The sequence below is a fragment of the Rhincodon typus genome, chromosome 14, assembly GCF_021869965.1.
Source record: "Rhincodon typus isolate 14 chromosome 14, sRhiTyp1.1, whole genome shotgun sequence".
NCBI lineage: Eukaryota > Metazoa > Chordata > Chondrichthyes > Orectolobiformes > Rhincodontidae > Rhincodon > Rhincodon typus.
This window is the reverse complement of record NC_063345.1, coordinates 37718330-37742041: the sequence shown is the minus strand read 5'-3', so window position 1 is coordinate 37742041 and position 23712 is coordinate 37718330. Positions and strand designations below refer to the sequence as shown.

Here is a 23712-nt window from a genome sequence, read left to right as displayed (position 1 = left end):
GAAGAAGGGTCTAGGCCTGAAACGGCAGCCTTCCTGCTCCTCTGATGCTGCTTGGCCTGCTGTGTTTGTCCAGCTCTACACCTTGTTATCTCTATGGTTAGCAATGATGCTGGTTTCATATAGTTGAAAAGATATGGCAATTCAGAACTGAACTATATACAATTAAGTTACAAAATAACCTTTTGGAGTACGAGAGAGTGAAATTTTGCTAGATTTTTAAGTGACAGTTGAGATGTTGCATAGTGTGATGGATTATTATTGTATCTTACAATACCCGTTGTTCCACGTAGGAATGTCTAATAACGATTGCGCAATGCTCAGCAGTGTTCGTTACTCCAGGCCAGCATTTCCTGGAATTTTCTTTCTAGCTGTATGGTCCTCTGATGTCTATGCACGGTAGCAACTTCCAGAACTCTTGTATTCATATGTAGCAAGACCTGGACAGTCCTCATTTGGGCTGACAAGTGGCAAGTTACATTTGTGTCATACAAATGCCAAGCAATGGCCGTCCAAGTTAAGAGAGAATCTAACCAGTGTGTCTTGACGTTCACTGGCATTACCATCACTGAATTCCCTCTCTAAACATCGTGGGGATTACCATTGACCAGAAACTGAACTGGACCAGTCATGTATATACTGTGGTTATAAGAGAATATTAGAGTTCAGAATTTCTGTGGTGAGTAACCCATCTCCTGACTTCATAAAGCCTGTCCTCCATTGATAAGACACAACTCAGGAGTGTAATGATTTACCTGCCACTTGGCTGGATGGGTCTAGCTCCAATAACACTCAAGAAGTTTGACACCATCCAGGACACAGCAGCCTGCATGATTGCACATGATCTGTCACCTTCCACATAAACTCCTTTCATCACTGATGTATACAGTGGCAGCAGTGTGTACCACCCACAAGATGCACTGCACTAATTTCTCTGACACCACATTCCAACTCTGCAACCTCTAACATCAAGGACAAGACCAGTGAATATAATGGAAGACTGCTACCTGTAAGTTCCCCTTCTAAGAATACACCATTCTAACTTGAAACTATATTACTGTTCCTTCATTTGTGACTGGTTCAAAATTCAAAAATGATCCCCTTGTCCAAGCCACGACATTCAGGAAAGCTGTAATGAGTTGAGGTACTTTTCAAGATGCACCGACATCAGCCATCATTACACACTTAGTAGTTGCTGCTTTAGGATCACATTGGAAGAAGGTTAGAATGCCTGTGTGTTCTCAGTTGGAGTTGGAGTGATATAGGGGAACAGAATAATTGGAGAAAATGAAATCATTGTTTCAAGAAATGCACAACATTTTCCACATCATTGATCTTAAAAAGTACAATTTCAAAGAAAATTTAAATTGACAGTGAGTATAGAGCCCAAGTGCTAAAGTGCTCTAGTTCAGAGTGACAGGCAAACTGTTGGTTCTGTAATTCAAAGACCTGCGAGATTGTGGTCTGAGGGATTACTTAGTGAGCTCTTGAGTCTTAGCACATGAAGTTGTGAGCAATGGTGGTTAGTTAGTCATCCTTTACCCCTTCCACAACCGTTGAACCCATCATTGAGTATAAGAAAACAGCAAATTCCTGTGGATGCAGAATATCTGTAATTCTTGTTGAAATTTTTAGCATTTACTATTTAAATTAATGCACAAGGAATTGGATATTGGCATACAAAAACAGCTGCAGGAAAGACTGAAAACATTAGCAAAGGTGAAAACTAGAGGGAAAATATTCATTCAGGCCTGTGAACTTGGATAACATAAGCTACTAGCTGTTACCTGCTGTTCTGATGCTGGTAAATTTGATGGTAATGGCCTGAAGAGCTCCATAAAATCCTATTTAGAGAATGTAGATTGATTTGATTTGGGAGGAAAGCGCTTTTGAAAGACTTTGCAGGTACAAGAAGTTCGAAGAAATTTGGCAATTGGTTGAACATTACTCTAGGACAACTCCAGGGATTGCCTTGATTCTTACACACCAACAATTGCTAACCGCTGATTAATATGTTTGAGTGAATCTCAGGTGAATGTAAAAAACATCACAATGCACTACTGAAACAATAGTAACTGAGTTTTTCCAGTGTCTTGGTAGTACTAGTCTCTTAACGAGCAATACTTCAATGCTTAATTCATAATTTATCTCTGAGCTGTTTGTGGAACTTTATGATGTGCAAACTGATTTCTTTATTTATCTATATTGGAGCAATGACTGCACTTCAAACATGTTTCATTAGCTGTGAAGTTTTGTGGCATCTTGAGGCAAATATAAATGCAAAATAATTGTTTCTGAGTTACAAGAACAACATACAAAAGCACAGGTTTATTTAACAGTTCAACTTAATGGTTGATTTAAGAACTAAAAACCTGTTTGGAATGATCATAGTCCTGACTTTCTCTCTTGTACAAAACCTGGGATTGGCAGTGAACAACATAAAGCATTCCATTTTGTTATGTGGTATTATTTTGTATTATTTACTCAAAAAAATTAATTGAAATATAGTCTAGGTAAACATGCATACCTGCTATGCTTAATTCTAGAAATTCCTGATGAGAAAGAAGAGATGACGTCGAACTCTCCTTCCAAAGAGAATAAAAAAGAATCATCAGCTCGCAAGAGTCGCATCCTTTTAGGAAAGACTGGTGTCATTAAGGATGAGCCACAGCAGGTCAGTAGGGTAGAGAGGTTGGAATGGTATAGATAAAGGTGATGAGAGACAAGAGATTATGTCATGAAGTAATTATTTCTGTTGCTGCTGATTTTCAAAGTCTTTTCTTATGTAACACAACTTATTTGCAAGATAATGTCAAGCAAAATCTAAAATGCCCGCTAATTTCCATTTATCAGGTGAGGCAGCGGCCTTCTGTAATTGTGCTACCTAGACATTAGTTCAGGATTATGTAGTGACCGCACATCATTCTAACTTCTAACTTCACTCAGATGCTTTTTGGTCTGCAAGCTGGCAACCATCCAGTGGATACCTCTAAAGGAGGCTAGTTCAACCAGTGCTTGAGGTACATCATCTTATACTAGATCAAATATATTTCTTTTCCTTTTCTTCTCTCCACCTTTCCATCTCCAATAAGAGTTTAACAAATGGGAGCAGAAGAGGCAATAAGTCCATTTGACCTTTCTGTGATATTCGTGAAAATTGTGGTTGATTTATATCTTAGTTACACAATTCCATGTAGTGTACATCTCCCTCAATTCCTTTATTATCCAAAAATGTAATGACTTCTCAATGGACTTGATGATTGATAGATATAGCTCTCTCTGGTCGAGATGGCCAAAATTTCTGGGACTTCTCACCTAAGGCTCATTTAGTAGCACTTTTTCCCTGACTCAGTTTGTGGGTTCTTGTTCCACCCCAGCACTGAGGGAGTGTTGTACTGTTAGAGGGTGTTACTGTTGTACTGTTAGAGGCCTTTTGGGTGTAGCATTAAACTGACCTGCCTTCAGGCCCTAGGTTGGACATAAAAGATCCCACGGCACTATTTAAGGGGAGATGAGGGCATACTGGCAGTATTAATCCAGCAGCCATGTAATGCTCTAGGGATAAGGGTTGAATCCTACGATGGCAGATGGTGGTATTTGAATTCAGTGAAAAGTATGGGATTGCAAGTGTAATGATGACCATGAAAACTATTGTTGATTGACACAAAAACCCACCTGGTTTGGTAATGCCATATTGAAAAGAAAATCTGACCTACATGTCACTACAGGCCCACAGCAATGTAATTGATTCATGACTGTCCTCTTGAATGGCCACATACGTATTACTGCTAAAAAAGCCTGCAAAAAGGAAACTGGATGGACAACCTGGCGTTGACCTGGGCACCGGCAACAAAAATGGTAAACTCGGCCCTGTCAATTGTGCAAAATTCTTCTGAACGACACTTGGGGCCAAGTGCCAAAATTGGGAGAGCTGTCTCAGACTACTCCAGCAATAACCTGACAGAGTCATATTAACATTACAATGTCCCAGTCAGTATTATTACTAATATCCCTGGATATCTTGTCTCACGGGCAGGGCAGGTCTAACACAGGTGACTACACAGTGTTGTACAGTTTGGAAGGAATTTTGCTGCAAGTTGTCAAAATTGTCTTGGGACCCCAGGAAGTCTCATGGCATCAGGTCATACATTGAGTGACCACTGCCCTGTGCTTGTGGAGATGAGGTCCTATTCTCACAATAAGGGTAACATCTGTTACGTGTGCCACTACCAACATGCTTAATGGGATAGATCAAACAGATCTAGCAATGGAAAGCTGGGCTTTGATGAGATGCTGTTGGCCATCAGCGGAGCCAGAATTGTACTCCAACACAATCTCATGGTCCGGCATAATCTCAACTGCACCATTACGATCGAACCAGGGAATGAACCCTGATACAATGAAAAGTGAAGGGTTGTATGCCAAGAGCAGCACTCAGCTTAACCTAAAAATGAGGTGTGCACTGGGTAAAGCTACATGCATGCCAAAAACCACAAGCAGCAAATGATAGACAGGGCAAAGTGATTCCATTACCATTGTTTCAAATTAAACAACTTGGTGGAGAACGAGGCTCCACAAACATTCTCATCCTCAGTGACTGGGGGCCAATACATTAGTCTGATACATAAGACTGAAGCAATTGTAACTTCAGCTAGAAGTGCCAAGTGGATGATCCATCGCATTCTTTTCCGAGGTCTCCAGATGCCAGTCTTTGGCTAATTTGACTTGCTTCACGTGATGTCAAGAAACACTGAAGGCACTGGATACTACAAAGGCCCTGACAACTTTTTTGGTAATAGTACTGAAAACTTGTGCTCCAGAACTTGCTTCACCGCTAATTAATCTATTCCAGTAGAGCTACAACATTGGTAATTAACTGGCAATATGGGAAGAGGTTCAGTTATTCTCTACACAAAAGCAGGACAGATCCAAACTACCCAGTTCCTGCTCCATAAATCTACTCTCGATCATCAATGTGATGATGGGCGTTTAGTCAAATGTGCTATCAAGCATTCCTCCTCTCTGATGCTCAGTTTGGGTTTTGCCAAGACCAGTTAGCTCCTGACCTCATCACATCCTCAGTTCAAATATGTACCAAAGAGCTAAACTCGAAGTCATAGAGTCATACAGCACAAAAACAGACCCTTTGGTCGATCCAATCCATGCAAAAATAATCCCAAACTATACTAGTTCCATCTGCCTGCTCTTGGCCCATATCCCTCCAAAGCTTTCCTATTCGAATACTTATCCAAATGTCTTTTAGATCTTGTAATTGTGCCCACATCCACTACTTCCTCAGGAAGTTCATTCTACATGTGAACTACCCTCTGTAAAAGTTTTGCCCTCATGTCTTTTTTTACACCTCTCTACTCTCACTTCAAAAATGTGCCTGCGAGTCTTGAAATCTCCCATTCTAGGGGAAAAAACAGCTTCCATTAACCCTATCTTTACCCCTCATAATTTTATAAACTTTTTATAAAGATCCTTAATATTAATGCCATATTTGGCATCGTGTAGCATCAGGAGCTGTGGCAAAATTTGAGTCAATGGGAATCGTGGAAAAAACCTCTCTACTGGTTGGAGTCATATCTTGTACAAAGGAAGTTTGCTGTGGTTGTTGGAGGTCAGTCATTCCAGCTTCAGGAAGTCTCTGCAGGACTTCCTCAGGGCAGTGACCGGGGCCCACATACCTTCAGCTGCTTCATCAATGACTTCCCTCCATCATAAGGTCAGTACTGATGATTACACAATGTTCAGCAGCATTCATGATGCTCAGGTACTGAAGTAGTGCATGTCCAAATGCAGCAAAGCCTGGACAATATTCAAGCTCATGCTGACCAGTGACGAGTAACTTTCTCACCACAAGAGTCCCAGACAACAAACATCTCCAATAGGAGATTATCTAACCATCACCCCATGACTTTCAACAGTATTACCATTGCTGAATCTTACACTCAACATCCTGTGGTTACTGTTGATCAGAAACTGAACCTAACTCGCCGTATGAATATTATGGCTACAAAAGCTGATTGAGTTTGGAAATCCTTAAATTGAGTAACTCTCATCGGAGTCTACAGTGCCTGTCCGCCATCGACAAATTACAGGAGTGTGATGGAATAGTTCTCACTTGCCTGCATGGATGCAGTTACTGTGACACTCAAACTTGACACCATGCAGGACAAAGTAACCAGCTCTTTAGGCACCACATCCACAAACATTCAGTCCTTCCACCACTGTCGTGTAATAGTTAACATATAATACTATATATATTAGCAGCAGTTCATGTACCCTCTGCAAGATGCCCTGCACAAATTCACCAGAGCTTCTTAGATAGCAATTTCTAAACCCACGACCACTACCATCTAAAAGGACACAGGCAGCAGATACAAGGGTAAACCACCACCTGCAAGCTCCCCTCCAAGCAACTCATTATTTTGACTTGTAAATATATTGCTATTGCTTCAGTGTTATTGGGACAGAATCCTGGAACTCCCTCTCTAACACGTTGTGGGTCTGTGTGCACCACTTGGACCACTATGGTTCAAGAATGCAGCTCACCACCATCTTCTCGAATACAACTAGCGATGGGCAATGAATGTTTACACAGAAAGCGATCTCCATCCTCCAAACCTGTACACCAGCCTCCATATGTGATCTCACCAAGGTTCGACAGAATTGCAGTAAGACGTCTTTGTCTATAGTGATATGTGTGCAAAGACACCAAGGTAATACAAATATATCTGATTTTTTTTTCATGATATGAAAAGTGTTGTAAATGTGGACAATGTCACATATTACCAGATAGATTCAATCTAGTATGTATTTTCCAGCACTACCAGCTTCTCAAGGGAAACTGTGATAAATGCTAGCCCAACCAACAATGCCCACGTTCCATGAGTCGAAAAGAAGATCTGTCTAAGTTCTTTTGCAGCCTTATTGTGATTTCCTCACCGTTTTCTTTCCCTTTTAAAAATATTTTCTACAAACTTAGATGGGTTGTACTCAGTCTCCTCATCCCAACCTCAGTATCGGTTGCAGGTTGCAGATTGCAGATGGCTAAGCATCAATTCTTCAATATTACACCCTGCCAAATTTCTTTCCTTTAGCCAAACATTAGACCATGCTGATATATTACTTCCATTCCCATGAACACTAATTTTATGCCAATGCACTCTTGTGGCACCTTATCAAATGCTTTTTTGACGTTGTGCATTGGGATTTTCATTCTACAAAGATACAAAGACTGTATGCAAATGACAGAGCTAAGCAATACAGCAAGCAACTCATCAAATCAAAGCTACGCATTACTGTTACATCCACTCCTGATTTTTGGTGATTAACCGAGGGTTGTCCATCCTCTCTGCACAAGGGTTAGAGGTGCTGGAGCAGCCACAAATCAATTTTTCTGTCATTTGGGGGCTGCTAAATAAATTTCAAACGGATAAGATTTTCCATGATCATAAATATGACTTTCAGAAAAGAAACAATTCCAAAAAAATAAGTTTGTTGTTTAATTAAGGAACTTGACTATTAAAACTGGTAAAAGGCAAAGCTAATAAAACTTTTTTTTGCCTTTTTGGCAAATAGGCAGAAGTAGAAGAGAATAAGACTAGGCCTGATCACCAGGAAAGTTGACACGGTACTGGGTCTGATTGAGGATATCAGTTTAAAAAAAGCACCACTTGATTTGTCACCCGTGGAGCAGACTTCGAGCTGGCCTCGGTGGAATTCTTTTGAAATATAATAGTTGTGAAATATAAAAACTATATAAAATTCAAAAGTATAAAAAAGCTTTATAAAAACTTGGTTAGGCCACAGCTAGAGTATTGTGTGCAGTTCTAGAATCCACATTCTAGGAGGGATATGTAGAGGCTACAAAGGATATTTGCCAGAATGTTGCCTGGCCCAGAGAATTCTGGTTATGAAGAGATTGGATAGGCTAGGGTGATTTTCCTTGGAGCAGAGGAGACTGAGGAGGGGATATGACTGAAATGTATAAATCGAGGGGAATGTTACAGGGTAGACAGGCAGGAACTTATTCCCCTTTGTGGAGGCATCAATGATTGGAGGCAGGTGGTGTCAAGGATATGAGGAAATACATTTCCTACTCATAAAGAGTGATGGGAATCTGGAATTCTCTGCCTGTAAGGGTGGTGAAGGCAGAAACCCTCAACACATTTAAGTAGTATTTAGATGTACATTTGAGATGGCAGGACATACAAGGCAATCAGCCAAATGCTGGAAAATGGGAGTAACATAGTTAGGCGGCTGTTTTTGACAGGCGCTGAATGGATGGGGCAAAGTGCTTTTTTTCTGTGCTGTTGGCCTCTATAACTCTACAAAATTAGTGGTTGCCTAGCAGACTGGATTTCCCCCCTCCCCAGGCTTACTTTGTGCATGGGTATTATAAGACTGTAACATGTAAGAGCAGCTGTAGGGCCTTTGGCCTATTGTGTCTGCTCCACCATTCATTGAAATCATAGTTAAATCTGATAATCTCAACTCCACTTTCCTTCCATATCCCTATAACCCCTACTGATTAAGAAACCATATCTCAACCACAAACATATTTAATGATTGAACTTCTACAGCCTTGAGATAAGGAATTCCACAGATTCACTATCCTCTGAGGGAAGAAATTCCCCCTTGTCTGTGTCTTAAGATTACGCCAACTGATATAGACTCTCCCACAAAAGGAAACAACCTCTCAGCATGTACCCTGCTAATTCATTGAAAAATCTTGCATGTTTAAATAAGGTTGCCTTTTCTAAACTCCAATGAGTACAGGTCTAACCTACTTGACCTATTCTCATAAGAAAGTCCCTCCATACCTGGGGTCAACCTAGTGAACCTCTCAGCGCTGTTTCAAGTACCAGAATATCTTTCATTAGATAAGGGGACCAAAACTGTTCGTAATATTCTTGGTGTGATGTAACTTGTGTCTTGTATAGCTTTAGCAAGACTTATCTATTTTGATACTCCATTCCCTAGTTTACTTGCTAGAGTCTCTGATCTGGTAATATGCAAATACAGTGACCTATTTGTGTGCCAGTAGCGGTGAATTGCATGTACACAGTCAACTATACATGCCTGTATTTTTTAGACATGTTCTGATCTTGTTTGTAGTACATGCTCATAGCTTTAGCACTTTGATCAAATGGCAATTTAGGTTAAACATTCCAGTACTGCATTAATCCTTTCCTGACAGAATTGGTTATCGTCTGGACCATTGGACTCAATCTCCTGTCTTGTTTTTGACAGAATATGTCACAGCCAGAAGTAAAGGACCCCTGGAACCTTTCGAATGATGAGTTTTACTACCCCAAACAGCAAGGACTGCGAGGGACATTTGGAGGGAACATTATCCAAGTGAGTAGACCTGGCGACTTGCACTTATTCTTAGTTTGGGTTTTATTTAGTAACACCACCAGAGTTGTGCAGTCACTGAATTATATCTGTACAACACAGTAGATAGGATATAATTTGTATTCCACAGATACTGAAGCAGTTTGTGTTCACATGCACTAATAACTGGACAACAGCTTGGGTTTATAAATGGCGAGAAGTGGGGAGGCGATGACCTAGTGGTATTATCACTAGACTATTAATCCAGAAACTCAGCTAATGTTCAGGCACATAGTGGAATTTGAGTTCAGCGAAATAGAGGTGTTTGTGCTTTCCTCATTGAGTAAAGGAGTTGGGAGGTCATGTTGCGGCTGTACAGGACATTGGTTACACCACTTTTGGAATACTGTGCTCAGTTCTGGTCTCCCTGCTATAGGAACGATGTTGTGTAATTTGAAAGGGTTCAGAAAAGATTTACAAGGATGTTGCCAGGGTTGGAGGGTTTGAGCTATCGGGAGAGGCTGAAAGAGTTTTATAAAATCATGAGGGGCATGGATAGGGTGAATAGCCAAGGTCTTTTCCCCGGGGTAGGGGAGTCCAAAACTAGAGGACATAGGTTTAAAGTGAGAGGGAAAGATTCAAAAGGGACCTAAGGAACAACTTTTTCATGCAGAGCGGGGTGTGTGTGTGGAATGAGTTGCTAGAGGAAGTGGTGGAAGCTAGTACAATTACAACATTTAGAAGGCATCTAGATGGGTACATGAATGGGAAGGGTTTAGAGGGATATGGGCCAAATGCTGGCAAATGGGACTGGTTTAATTTAGGGTATCTGGTCGGCATGGATGAGTTGGACTGAACAGTCTGTTTCCGTACTATACAGGAATATGACTCTGAATACCTGGAATTAAGAATCTGATAATGACTAGGAAACCACTGCTGATTGTTGGAGAAATTCAGCTGGTTTACTGATGTCCTTCAGGGAAGGAAATCAGTCATCCTCACCTGGTCTGGCCCACATGACTCCAGAGCCACTGCATTGTGGTTGATACTCACCTGCCCTCAAACAATGACGAGACAAAAGTGTGTTTATCACTTCAAAGTCTCGACAAAGAAATGAAACTGGACCACGGCATTGACCAAGTCATAGGAAAAGACAACAAAAGTCACAGCCCTGTCATCCTGCAAAGTCCTCCTTAGTAACATCTTGGGGGCTGGTGCTAACATTGAGAGATATCTCACAGACCATTCAAGCAGCAGCCTGACATAATCATACTTATGGAATCATACCTGACAGATAATGTCCCAGACACTACCATTCATATCCCGCTGAGCAGAGGAGGCAGCATTGTGATACGATCAGGAGGGAGTTGCTCTGGGAGTCCTCAACAGTGACTCCAGAATTGTCATGGCAATTAACTATGGACAATGAAACCTCCTGCTGATTACCATGTACTGTCCTCCCTCAGCTGATGAATCAGTACTCCTCCATGTTGAACAGCTTGGAGGAAGCACTGAGGTTCGCAGGGGCACAAAATATACTCTGGGTGGGGGATTTCACTGTTCACTGGGCCACTGTCCAAAAGTGGTTCAGTGGCAGCACGGCTGATCGAGCTGGTTGGGTCCTGACAAACATATTTGCTAGACTGGGTCTGCTGCAGGAGTTGAGAAAACCAACAAGAGGAAAAAATATACTGGACTGTTACGATCTTGGGCAGAGCAGTTGCCGTGCTAAGCTGTGATGCATCCAGATAGAATGTTTTCTATAGTGCATCAGTGAAAGTTGGTGAGAGTCCTTATGGACATGCCAGATTTCTTTAGCCTCCTGAAGAAGAAGAGGCGTTGTTGTGCCATCTTGACTGTTGCATCAACGTGGATAGTCCAGGACAGATTATTGGTGATTGTCACTCCTAGGAACTAAATGCTCTCAACCATCTCCATCTCAGTTCCGTTGATGTAGATTGGGACATGCCCTCCTCCTTGCTTCCTGAAGTCAATGATCAGCTCTTTAGTTTTGCTGACATTGAAGGAGAGATTGTTATCTTTACACCATGTCACCAAGCACTTTGTCTCTTTCCTGTGTTTTGTCTCGTCGTTGTTTGATATCAGATGATACCGACAATGGTGGTGTTGTCAGCGACGTTGTAGATGGAGTTCGGATGAAATTTGGCTACACGGTCATGAGTGTGCAGGGAGTATAGTAAGGGGCTGGATATGCAGCCTTGCAAAGCGCCAGTGTTGAGGATTGTTGTGGAGGAGGTGCTGTTGCCTATCATCACTAATTGCTCTCTGTGGGTCAGGAAGTCGAGGATCCAGTTGCAGAAGGCGGAGCAAAGACCTAGGTCTCAGAGTTTGAAGATTAGTTTGGTTGGGATTATAGTGTTGAAGGCGGAGCTGTAGTCAATAAGTAGAAGCCTGACATAGGTATTCTTATAATCCAGATGTTCCAGGGATGAGTGTGGGGCTAGGAAGATGGCGTCTGCTGTGGACCTGTTGTACTAGTGGACAAACTGTAAGGGATCAAGGGAGGCTGGGTGGCTAGAATTGATATGAGGCATGACTAACCTCATAATTAATGGAGATTGGAGCCACTGGGCACAGTCATTGAGGCACATTGCATGTGTTTTCTTTGGTACTGGGATGATGGTGGCCTTCTTGAAGCAGGTGGGGACTTCAGATTGTAACAAGGAGAGGTTAAAAATTTCAACAAATACTCCTGCCACTTGGTCCGTACAGGATCTGAGTGCACGGCTGAGGACTCCATCTGTACGAGTTGCTTTCCGTGGGTTCACTCTCAAGAAGGCCGTTGTGATTTCTGCAGCAGTGATTGAGGGAGCAAGTGCATCCGAGGCTGTAAGAGCAAGTGACACTGTTTTCACTGACCTTCGGTTTGAACCGAGCATAAAATTCATTGAGCGCATCAGGGAACATATGCTTCATTTTGTAGCCCATTATGTCATGTAGGCCTTGCCATAGATGGCGGGTGTCCGTGTAGTTAGTTTGGATCTCTAACTTAGTACAGTATTGCATCTTGGCATCTTTCATTGCCTTACATCTAGATTTCCTGTAAAGGTCAGGGTCATCTGACTTGAATGCCATGCACCTGGTCTTCAGTAGGCAATGGATTTCCTGGTTCATCCATGGTGTCCGGTTAGGGAACATACGGATTCACTTTTTTGGCTTGTAGACCTCTACATATTTGCTAATGAAGTCCATGACGGTGATGGCATACTCATCCAGATTGGCCACTGAATTTTTGTACATGGACCAGTCTAGTTCATTAACTGCCTTAATTAGAAGGAAGGACCAAGTGAGAGGAAAAGCAGAAAATGCTGGAAATACATGGAAGACTAGTACTAATGATTTCTTCACAAATTAGTTATGCGGTTTATATTTATTGAAACAAAATATCCTTGATGCTGGAAATTTGAAACATAAGCAGAAAATGTTGGAAATGCCACTTGGTCTTGACAGCATCCGTGGCAGAAATAAATGTTTCAGGACTATGATATTTCATCAGAAATCGATGGCTGCCGTAACCTTCCATTAGTTCTGAGGTGAAATCACAGATGTGAAATGTTAGTCTTTTTTTCCTTGACAGATGCTGCAAAGCCTGTTGAGCATTTGCACCACCTGCAATATTTTGTTTTTCACTTTTGGACAGTTAATCCGGAATGACTATGCTGCCATGTCTTAACAGGGCAATAGTGTAGATACAGTTCTGAGGAAGGGTCACTTGACCCGAAACATTGACTCTGGTTTTTCTTCACAGATGCTGCTAGACCTGCTGAGCTTTTCCAGCAATTTCTACTTTTGTTTGTGAGTGTAGATAGAGTATTAGATTTCATTCACAAAGGAGAATAGAGAATCAATTCGGAAAACTCTAAAGAAATCCAAGTCAAGGGGACAGAAGTTAGATTGGGTTTTTGTGGAAGCTTCATTGATATATGAGTGTAGGTAGTGAATGTTGCAAGTATCAAAGTGAATCGTTTTGGTGATGGATAGTATATGAGGTTCAATCAGACAAGAAGATAGAACCATGGGTGAATTAAACTGGGAAATTTTGCTTTGCAGGAAATATGCCTTTTTGTCAATGCAAGAAAGTAAAGTTTATATCAGAAACTGAAAAAGATGACTTTGTTTCTTTACCTGTAGAAGATTTTGACTGTTCATGGTTAACATAGAGCCATGGAGTCATACAACACAGAAACAGACCCTTCAGTCCAATCAGTCCATGCAGAATATAATCCCAAACTAAATTAAGTCCCACTTGTCTGCTCCTGGCCCATAACCCTGCAAACCTTTCCTATTCATGTACTTATCTAAGTGTCTTTTAATTGTTGTAACTGTGTCCCCATCCACCACTTCTTTAGGAATTTCATTCCACCTGCGAACCACGCTGTATATAATTTTTGTCCTGCATACTTTTTTTAAATCTTCTCCTCTCATCTTAACATTATGCTCCCTAGTCTAAAAATCCTCCATCGTAGGCAAAAAACACCTATCGTTAACCCTATCTATACTCCTCATGATTTTATAAACCTGGTATAATGTTAGTGGTAAGCAGTCTGATGGCACAGAGATGGTTATGGGACACACAGAGTGCTAGATGTTTTCTTTGAGGCAACTGTTGGAAACGTATGACTAATCATAGAAAGATAGTTACACTGAATTAACGTGGTAGAGGAGTGACAATTTGCAAGTGGGATATGGTCAATTGCTCTGAACTCTTAAGGCTAAGTGAGATAGGTTGAATTGGCTTCCAACTTTTTAACCTCTTCTCAGCAAATAGTTTTCTTCTGCATGCAACTATTTCACACATCAATTAAAGATACAGTTAACTCAAACAAAATAAAGGAGTCAATTACAAGGTCGTCTTGAATGCAAAAAGGGATTTTACTGTCTACTAGCCTTGAGAAAAATATAATAAAATGCAATGTCAACGCAGGTAATAAGGTTAAAGGAGGTGAAGACCTAGTAGTATTATTGCTGTGTTAATCCAGAGATCCTGGTGATGTCGTGGGGACCCGGGTTTGAATCCCGCCATGGCAGATGATGGAATTTGAATTCAATAAAAAAAAAAGTCTGGAATTAAGAGTCTAATGATGATCATGAATCCATTGTTGAATGTTGAAAAACCCATCTGATTCACTAAGGTCCTTTAAGAAAGGAAACTGCCATCCCTACCTGGTCTGGCCTACATGTGACTCCAGATCCACAGCAGTGTGGTTAACTCTTAACAGTCCTCTGGGCAATTAGGGATAGACAGTAAATGCTAGCCAGTGATGCCCTCATCCCAAGAATGAATAAAACAAAAAAGGGGAGTGTGCCTGGTGCAGATAAAAAGCCAAATTGGCTACGCATTTAAGAGGCCTAAGAGTTCTTGTTTGAGGTGAAAGTTGTTTAATTGGTGACCCATATCCTTAAAAGTGGCAAAGTGTGGTTTTGTGTTCCTTGTCAACAGTTTTCGCAATTTGTTTATCACCGGATGCTGTTTTTGGGTTGATGAAAGAACCATGGAGGGAGAGAGAAAGTCTTCTAGTTCTTGCTTACAATTTTTTTAAAACCTGATGCTCAAAAAGCACCTGTTGAAATAGCTTTCTGAGTCTTGCCCCATTTTCTGTCTAAGTTGGATATTCCACAGACAACCTTTTGTGTCCAATATGAAACAGTCATAAAATGTACGTTAAAATAGGACATGTGAATTTCTTCATGCTTACTCAGTTGCCTGGATTTATGTCCATGGATAAAATAAGTAAATTCAGTGCTGACAGTTTTGTTTATTCTAAATGGATCTCCTGAACATCCCTCATTGTGTTGTCAGGTATTCATTTGGTCTCTTTAATAACTGGAAAAATTATTTTTATTTTATGTTGAAAACTATAGAATTGTGGCATTGGATCAGCGGTGCATTTCTCCAGCCTCAGTCACGTCATAGTTTTACCTTTCCTGACCAGTTTTTTTTGGTCGCCTTTTGTTGTTATCTAAAATTTTCCAGCTTGTCAAGATCCTATTCTTTTTGGCAACAAAATAAATATGCTTTAATATGCTATTCTTCAGCTCCTGAATTGCACACACATTTTCCCTTCGAGTTTTTTAATTTCTCAGTGGAATTTAGACTTTTTAAGTATTATGAAATATTTATTTATACGTTTGCTGTTGCTCGTGCGTTGTTATGTCTTTTAATCCAATTTCTCAATCTATCTTAGCCAATTTACCCTTGATATATTTGTTTAAAACTTGATGTAGATGAGATATTGCAAAGATAAATGAATAACGAGCTGGTGTAGGCCTTTCAGTCCCTCAAGCCTGCTCTGTCTTTGTATAAGATCATGGTTGATCTGATTGTAATCACAAATCCACATTCCCACCTGTCCCAGTAACCTTTTTATCCACTTGCTTAATTTCTTTGCTTCAAATATATTCAAAGACTTTGCTTCTAGCACCTTTTGAGGAAGAGAGTTCCAAAGGCTCCAGACTCTGTGAAATAAAATTTTGCCTCATCTATACCAAATGAATGATCCAATTAAAGATTTATACCTCATTCTAGATTCTCCCATAAGAGGAAGCATCTCTCCAAACCTACCCTGTCAAGACCCCAAGGATCTTGTATGTTCCAATCAAGTCTTCTCTTACTCAGTTAAATTCCCAACAGATACAAGCCTAGCCAGTCCAACCTTATCTTATAAAACAATTCACCCCTTGTCTGGTAAACTTGCTGTGAACTGCCTCCAGTGCATATTGAGTGAAGAACTGGGTTCTTCTACCATAACCTTAACAATGTTTATTCTTAAGGGTAAGGATTCCTCTAGGAATCAAGGAGCCACAGCTGTGATAGAGGATATTACTGGTACCCCACTTTCCTTTACAGTAAAGATCCTCCGCAATCCACTAGCATTTTACAAAAGGGTTCCTCAAAATTTGTATAGGAACTAGACGTGCTGGTTCTATAGAATGTTGCAGCTTTCCCACGGACTGGCATGTTTGTCATGCTTTTCAAAATTGTACCATAGCCTTGTGAAGACCTGCTGGAGTAGCTACAAGCTGTGAAAGGATTAGGGTTAGGAATGATTTGCTAGACCATTTTACAGGGTGGCTAAGAATTACCCACATTGCTGAGTGTCTGGAGTCGCATGTAGGCTATACCAGATAACAACGACACTTTCCTTTCTTAAAGGAAATTTGTAAACCAGATCAGTGTTTATGACAGTTGACAATGACTTCAAAGTCATCATTAAAATGTTAATTCCCAAATTCTGTTGAATTAAAAAGCAAATTCCATCATCTACCATGGTGGGATTTGAACCCTAGAACATTACTTGGGTCTCTGAATTATTAGTCCAGCAATAAGCCCCCAGGTCATCACATAACCCTAACTGAGAAGAGTTATTCAAGTTTAATTTGAGTAATGAATATCAAAAATTAGTCATGTGCCTTTGTCTTTGAATTTGTAGCCTTTCAATCTAGGTAGTCAACCAGTTACTCTACTAGAGAAAGTGGAAGGAATAGAAAATGGTGAGTGATTTGCCGAGGTTAGAGACATTTAAAACAGATCCGAGGGAGCGGGAGCAGGAGCAGAGGTGTTCTGATATATGAAAGTTAAGATAAGAGAAAATTGAGAGTTTTGGAGTAAACTTGTGGGAGAGCTAGAAGAGAGATTTTTCCAAAAATACAGAGTAATGCTAATGGGAGTGGAGAGATGTAGGGGAATGAAAGTGGGACGAGAAATGAAGAAGTGGTGAGAGAACTTCATCAATGATTAAGATCTCTGAGATATAGAGGTTGTGTAAGGTAGTAAGATGAATGGAGAGAATGTGACTTGGAACATTTAGGTGATAGAAAATCTGAGGAGACAGGGCAGTTTACACAAGTTGAAATCGACAAGGATGAAGAGTCATAATCCAGAGACCATTGGAAGAGGGATGAGAAGAAATCTCTGCAATGGTAAACACTGAGGACTGTAAGTGGGGAATTGAGAAGGATGAATTGCAGAACATGTGATGTTTTGAGAGGAGCATAAGACAGAAGTTTAAGGGAAGGTAAAATTTGCCATTGTTACACATTGCCCCATTGTGAACTGCTGAAGCCATGTGCAAAGAGGCAGGAATATTTATTTTTGTGGGGAAGAGATCCCTAAATATAAAACAGGTTTGTGTTTCTTCAGACTTCGAACAGTAATGGACTTGTGAAGCACGGAAGTTTAAAAAAGCAAATTTTCTAAGTATTTAAAAAGGAACAATATGTGATATGGGAGAAGAATAGGAAAATGAGATTAGAGTAGATAGTTCTGGTTGAAGAACTAGCATTGACATGGGTTTAATGGACTGAATGGTCTCCTTTTGTGCTGTAACTTCTATGATTTCTATTTTCTCAAGACCAAGAGTTTGTAGAAGATCAGCTAAAGGAGAATCTTCAAATGAGTTCATCACGCGTCACAAAAGAAGAATGTGGGATTATTGTTTATCCAACAAACAAGATATCTGGGTAATAGTATGGGACTATGTGGAAAACTAAAACATTTGAAGAGAGGGAGGAAGCCCTTAAGGCACTGGGACAGGTCAGTTTACACCCAACAAGAATAAGAATGTGCATATATATAGCACCTTTAACATAGAAAGATGTCCCAAGATGTTTCATGTGCACAATCAAAAAGAAAGAAATGTTGAATGAGAGAAGAAGGTACAATGAAGGGGGACTAATGTTTTGTCAAACAAGTTAGTTTTAAGGAGTGCTGAGGGCTTTAGAAGGGAATTCTAGAACGGGACCTCAGCAAATTACAGCATTTATCACAAATTATTAGAGTTCCATGGTGGGAGACTGAGTAGTCATTGGTGGTTTTTGGGATTGAAAAGATTACAGCAATAAGAGGAATTTGAACACAAAATTGAGAGAAATGATTAATGTGGGAATCATGTACGTAGAGTTGGAAGCTGGCCCCATATCTCAGGATTGCCTAACGACAAATGTAGTTGAGAAAGAAGTGGCTGGATCCTTGAGGACTCTTTGGAAGTAATGATGTTGTGACAGATGGAAATCTGATTGCAGAGATTCAGTTAATGAGTTGTGGGAATGACGTCTGCAGATGTGGGACATTTCTCAAGGCTATTTGAGGAAGAAAGAGACATCAGAGATGAGGCATCAATTTGCAAAGACAGAGTGAATCAGAGAAGAATGTGGCAAAGACAGCCAAATGAATGGTCTGAGTCTGGTGACGACGATATCCATGAATGCTGGTGGTTAGGGTGAAGGAGATATGGAAGAACGGAGGCGAGAGCTGTCGAGCCAAAAGAAGTGCTGGATATTATTTTTACTTCCAATGACTCTGGAGTAGTGGAGTGTTTCAGTGAAAAGAGTGAAATCTAGTTTATGGGTCCCAGTTAGATCTAATGATGGATGGTCAAACCAGATTTACATCAAACACATTCAAATTTAATCTCCTTGGACTTGAGGGAGCAAATGTGAAGCCCCTGCTGAGAGGAAAGTTTGCTTCAGACAAGTTCATTTTGGTGGAGATTAAGAGAAGGGATCTGCAGATCAGTGCTTCCAGAAGTTCTGTAGCCAATGATATGCTAAAGGTTGAGCAGTTGAAATATTGAAAATGTCAGTTTTAAGTGAATTAGGGAAAATCTTCCCAGGGTTTATGAAGAAGATGGCAGGAAAAAGCAAAATATTGTGATTTATGGAAATCCGAAATATAACTGCTGAGAAACACAGTTTCTCCACAGACAACACCTGTGGAGAGAGAAACAGAGTTGATGTTTCGAGTCCAGCACGAATCATCATCAAAACGAACAGGTGATGGTGTTGGAAACGAGTCGTTAAATTTGTGTCATCAGAACTGGCTTTCTCTGCAAAAATTCAGAATGGTGAGGTTGGGGAGGTGGCTGTGCACAAGTGCCGGAGTTCTTGTGGAGGGAGAGGTTTGGGGAATGCAGATGAGCGATGAATACAGCAGAGATCAAGGGGAACTGAGTGAAGATTAAAACACTGAACATGAAAGGTTGCTTAATGCAGTATTTGAGAGGCACTGTCTTCATTTCATTCTTTATTTCCATAAGTATCCCTGTGATAGTGGAAATAAAAGATGAAGCAAGGATCTTGGAGAGAAATATGTAGTAGCTGCTTGAAATGGGAGGTAAGTACCTAAGACCTGCCTAATTAGGAATCTTTACCTTTTAGAAAGAACAGATAGACATTGATGATTGGTATTTTTCAGAGCTATTTTATTTCTATGTCAGTCTGTTATTGCTGGGTGCTGTGTGTTGAGTGTAACTTTGAACTGTGTTTATTTTTAGCCACATTGACTGAACAATGTTTCTGTTGCAGCATTCTATTCCTGCTGTGGAACTTCGACAGCCATTTTTCCCAACTCATATGGGACCAATGAAACTCAGGCAATTCCACCGGCCAACACTGAAGAAATATTCTTTTGGAGCGTTGTCACAGCCAGGACCTCATTCTGTGTACCCACTGCTGAAACATATCAAGAAAAAAGCCAAGGTAAAGATCTCCTTTAGTCATGCATAGTGTATATTTAGTTATTGTAATTCTTGTTGTCAGTCTTGTTGCTTCTGGGGTTCTCCACTCAGGAATAGTTCTTTTAAGAGAGTTTATTTCCAAATATTATATGATTTATGCTAAGACTTGGTTAACTTTGGCAAATACATTGAGCAGGATGAATTGATCTATTACCAACATTTAAATGTATTCAGGATCTTTATGGTTTCACAAATTTGTCTTGTACATCTGTTAGAAACAAATGTTTTTGCTGTCTTTTGCAGGATTCTGAATTATTGCATTTATTCACTGAAGACGTGGAAAGCAAGCAACTAGTTTCAAATGAATTCTTTTGTTATTTGTAAATGTATAAGTACCATCGCTGCTATGATAAATAGGGAAGTTATGTGAATAAGTAACATACAATGTTAAAATGGTCAGTGGCTTCCACATGACTATCAAATCATCTTTACTAATTAGACAAGTAATTAAGTATCCATTATTTGCAGTGTCTCAGTCTTAAAGTGGAGTCCTGCTTTTTGCCTTTGAAATCTTGCTGAAACACCAAACCAGTTGAATTGTTCAATTTGAATTTTGTTGTAAATTAACTGGATGATACAAAAGCAGGATTGGTCAGTTGAGGCATATTTGTTGCTCATACAATCATAAACCAGTGTTCCTGGTGTCCAGAAATGTAGTGCCATTATTTCAGGTGAAACAGATTTTTACTTCAACTGCAACCCTAGGTAGCAAATGGATTCCACTCTCATGTCTGCCGGTATTTTCTAATCAACCTGTGCAGGGATGTTATTACACAGCTCAGCAGTAGGTGGGTCTTGACCACAGGTCTTCTCACTCAGAGGTAGGGACACCACCACTGTGCTACAATAGCCCTTATAATGTCTGTCACCTATTTATCTAATCAACCTATGCAGAGATGTATTAGACAACTCTGAAGCAGGTGGGACTTAAACTGGAATCTGTTGGTCCAGAGGTAGGGAATAATACCGTTGCACCACAAGAGCACCCTTCTGCTGTCTGTCAGAATGACTGACTGCCTGAAGTCAATTCACCTGTGCAACTGTATTTAGTTCTAGGAAGCCCATTACAGCATTACAAGAACTGACTAGCAAATTCTTAATTGGTCATTGAACTAGCATTTCAAAACCAAACAATGTTTTGCAAAAATAGTCATTAGAAACAAACAAGCTGTTTGCAAGAGCAACATTCACTACTTCTGGAAATCCACATCTCAGTATTATGAAGTGCTGAAAAACAGAGCAGTGGCTGGACCAGCAATACACCATCCTTCATTCACTATGGCAGCTGGCTGTCTCTGAACAAATGCCTCCAAACGTATACCAAAATGAGAGTGAATCTTTGTCCTTGACAGGGTTGTAACTCTGCTAAATCCTTCAGTTGTTCAAGAAAGATAATCAGTATTCCCAGTCATCATTATATATAAAGTGATAAGAAAATCAACATTAAATCATATTACGAGCAATTTGAAAATGTAATCAATGTCCTTAAAACCTCCTCATGGTCTCCTGTTGAGAACATATGTTAAGATTGGTTCTCCATCTATTTGCACACATATTCATTGCAGTTCTGGATACAAGTTCCCCTACATGTTTTATAAAGGCAAAATACTGCAGGTACAGACATGTGGAAAGACACATTACAAGAGGAATGCAAATACTTTACAGAGAGGTATTGATTGGTTAAGTAAATGGGCAATAAGTTGGCAAATGAAGTATAATGTAGGAAAATGTGAAGATGTTCATTTTGGAGGTAGAACAGAAGAACAATGTATTATTTAAACAGACACAAACTTGAAAAGGGTGTAACACAAAAGGATGTCAGAGTACTTATGCATGGAACGCAGAAGGCTAGCACACTGGTAATTGGGAAGGCTCATGGAATAATGGCCCTTATTTCAAGGGGTTTGATGTACGAGTGTAGGCAACTCGTACTGCAACTGTACAAAATGAAACCACGTTTAAAAACTGTGAACAGTTTTGGTCCCCTTATTTAAGGAAAGATATAATTTCATTGAAGGCAGTTCAGTGAAGGTTCACTTGGATGATCCCCAGTATGGAGGGATTATCTTAGGAATAAAGCCTAAACACGTTGGTACTCAACACATTGGAGTTCAGAAGAGTAAGAGGCGATCACATTGAAACATATAGAATTCTTAAGTGACTTGACAGGGCAAGTCCTAAGAGGACGTTTCCCCTCAAGAGTCTAAGAGCAGAGGGCATAGTCTCAGGATAAATAGCCACTACTTAAAGACTGAGATGAGGAGGAATTTCTTCTGTGAGGGTTGAGAGACTTTGGAACTCCCTGCTACAGAGAGCTGTGGGAGCAGAATCCTTGGATATATTGAAGGCTGCAATAGAGAGATTCCTGCTCGATAGAGAAATCAAGGGTTATGGGGAAAATGCAGGAATGTGGACATGAGAAATGTCAGATTAGCTATGATCCTGTTGATGTCAGAGCAGGCGTGAGGGGCTAATCAACCTACTCCTGTACCTATTTCTTGTAATCCAATTCTGGAAATCTGAAACAAACGCAGACAATGCTGGAGAAACTCAGCAGGTTTGGTGGCATTTGTGATGAAAGAAAAATTTAACATTTGGAGTCTGGTTTGAAAATTCTCCAGAGGTGATTTCTCAGCATTCTCTGTGTTTGTCCCCAGCAGTTCCGTTTAGTTGTTCTCCTTGACTTTGTCTCCCATCTATCCTTTCTCTGTTGGTTTCAGGGACTTCTTTCTGTTCCCTTCTTTCTTACCACATCATCACTAATAATAACACTTTGTGTAATATTTCCCTCAGTCGTTGAATCCATTCATTTCTTGCTCACAGCCCAAGCTGAGGTATCTGCTGGGTGAGCCTACGACTTTCTTCTGCTCCAAATTAGGTATTTACTGCCATGTCAGTTTTAGTACTCATGGTTTTATTGGAGCAGCAATAGCAACTGCTCAATCCCAAATACTAACAGGAATTCCATTCCGTGCATGCTCCAGCTGCTGTTCACTTCAGACCTTTGCCCCTCCAACAGCAAATCAGTTCAGATTACCCTACCAACCAAATGTCTTTGCCTTGTAATCAAGAACTTCTCTATCATCCACTTTTCAGAGAATCTGTTGATAACTCTGCCTGATTGAAATCTGATCGACTGATGTTGACTGTTTTCCTCCCATTGAATCTGTTATGTTCATCTTCTGGTTTCTTTGTATTCTTTGGCCAAACTGCCAGGACAATGATGTAATTCTCATCTCTGTTTTGTATCTCCACCAATTCTAGCATTTCTGCTTGCTTCCTTCATTCAAGTCTCTCCGTCTTGCACTACCACATTCTGTCCTTCTAAATTCTCACTTGAGAATCGAAGGGCAGTAAACAATAGAGTTCTACTTTTCTGAGATAGTAGGAACTGCTGATGATGGAGAATCCGAGATAACACGGTGTAGAGCTGGATGAACACAGCAGGCCAAGCAGCATCAGAGGAGCAGGAAAGCTGACGTTTCGGGTCGAGACCCTTCTTCAGAAAATCTACTTTTCTATTGTTTTGGCAGCTTTGCAAAGTGAATTCATGTTTTGTTATTTCAACTTGCAATATCTAGTTCCCACTCATTGTCATACTGCAATGACTATCATATCTTTCCAAGCCTGAGGTTTTGACTATTTATTAGATTATCAATAGTCAAAAGACATCTTCTGAGACATGTACAGGTACTTGCCCTTGTCTTGCTTGAATGTAACTACTGCGCCTGCACCTTTCTAACCTTCAACTTTTTCCCAGTTACTTCTCAACTCCAGAGATATCCTGAGGAAGGGTCACCGGATCCGAAACGTTAACTCTGTTTTTTACTTCACG

At 40.4% G+C, this 23712-nt stretch overlaps 1 protein-coding gene across 11 annotated transcripts in view; it reads left to right on the top strand.

Moving 5' to 3' along the window:
- Positions 1-23712, top strand: part of taf1 (TAF1 RNA polymerase II, TATA box binding protein (TBP)-associated factor) — a 137444-nt gene that overhangs the window by 34229 nt on the left and 79503 nt on the right. For all 11 annotated transcript variants that reach the window (XR_007263628.1, XM_048605021.1, XM_048605016.1 and 8 more), the window contains 3 exons: positions 2544-2671; positions 9259-9366; positions 19666-19839. Coding sequence is in view for 10 of the 11 variants with exons in the window: in XM_048605021.1 (XP_048460978.1) it covers positions 2544-2671; positions 9259-9366; positions 19666-19839 (410 nt within the window). In the remaining variant the exon portion in view is untranslated. The remainder of the gene's footprint in view (positions 1-2543; positions 2672-9258; positions 9367-19665; positions 19840-23712) is intronic.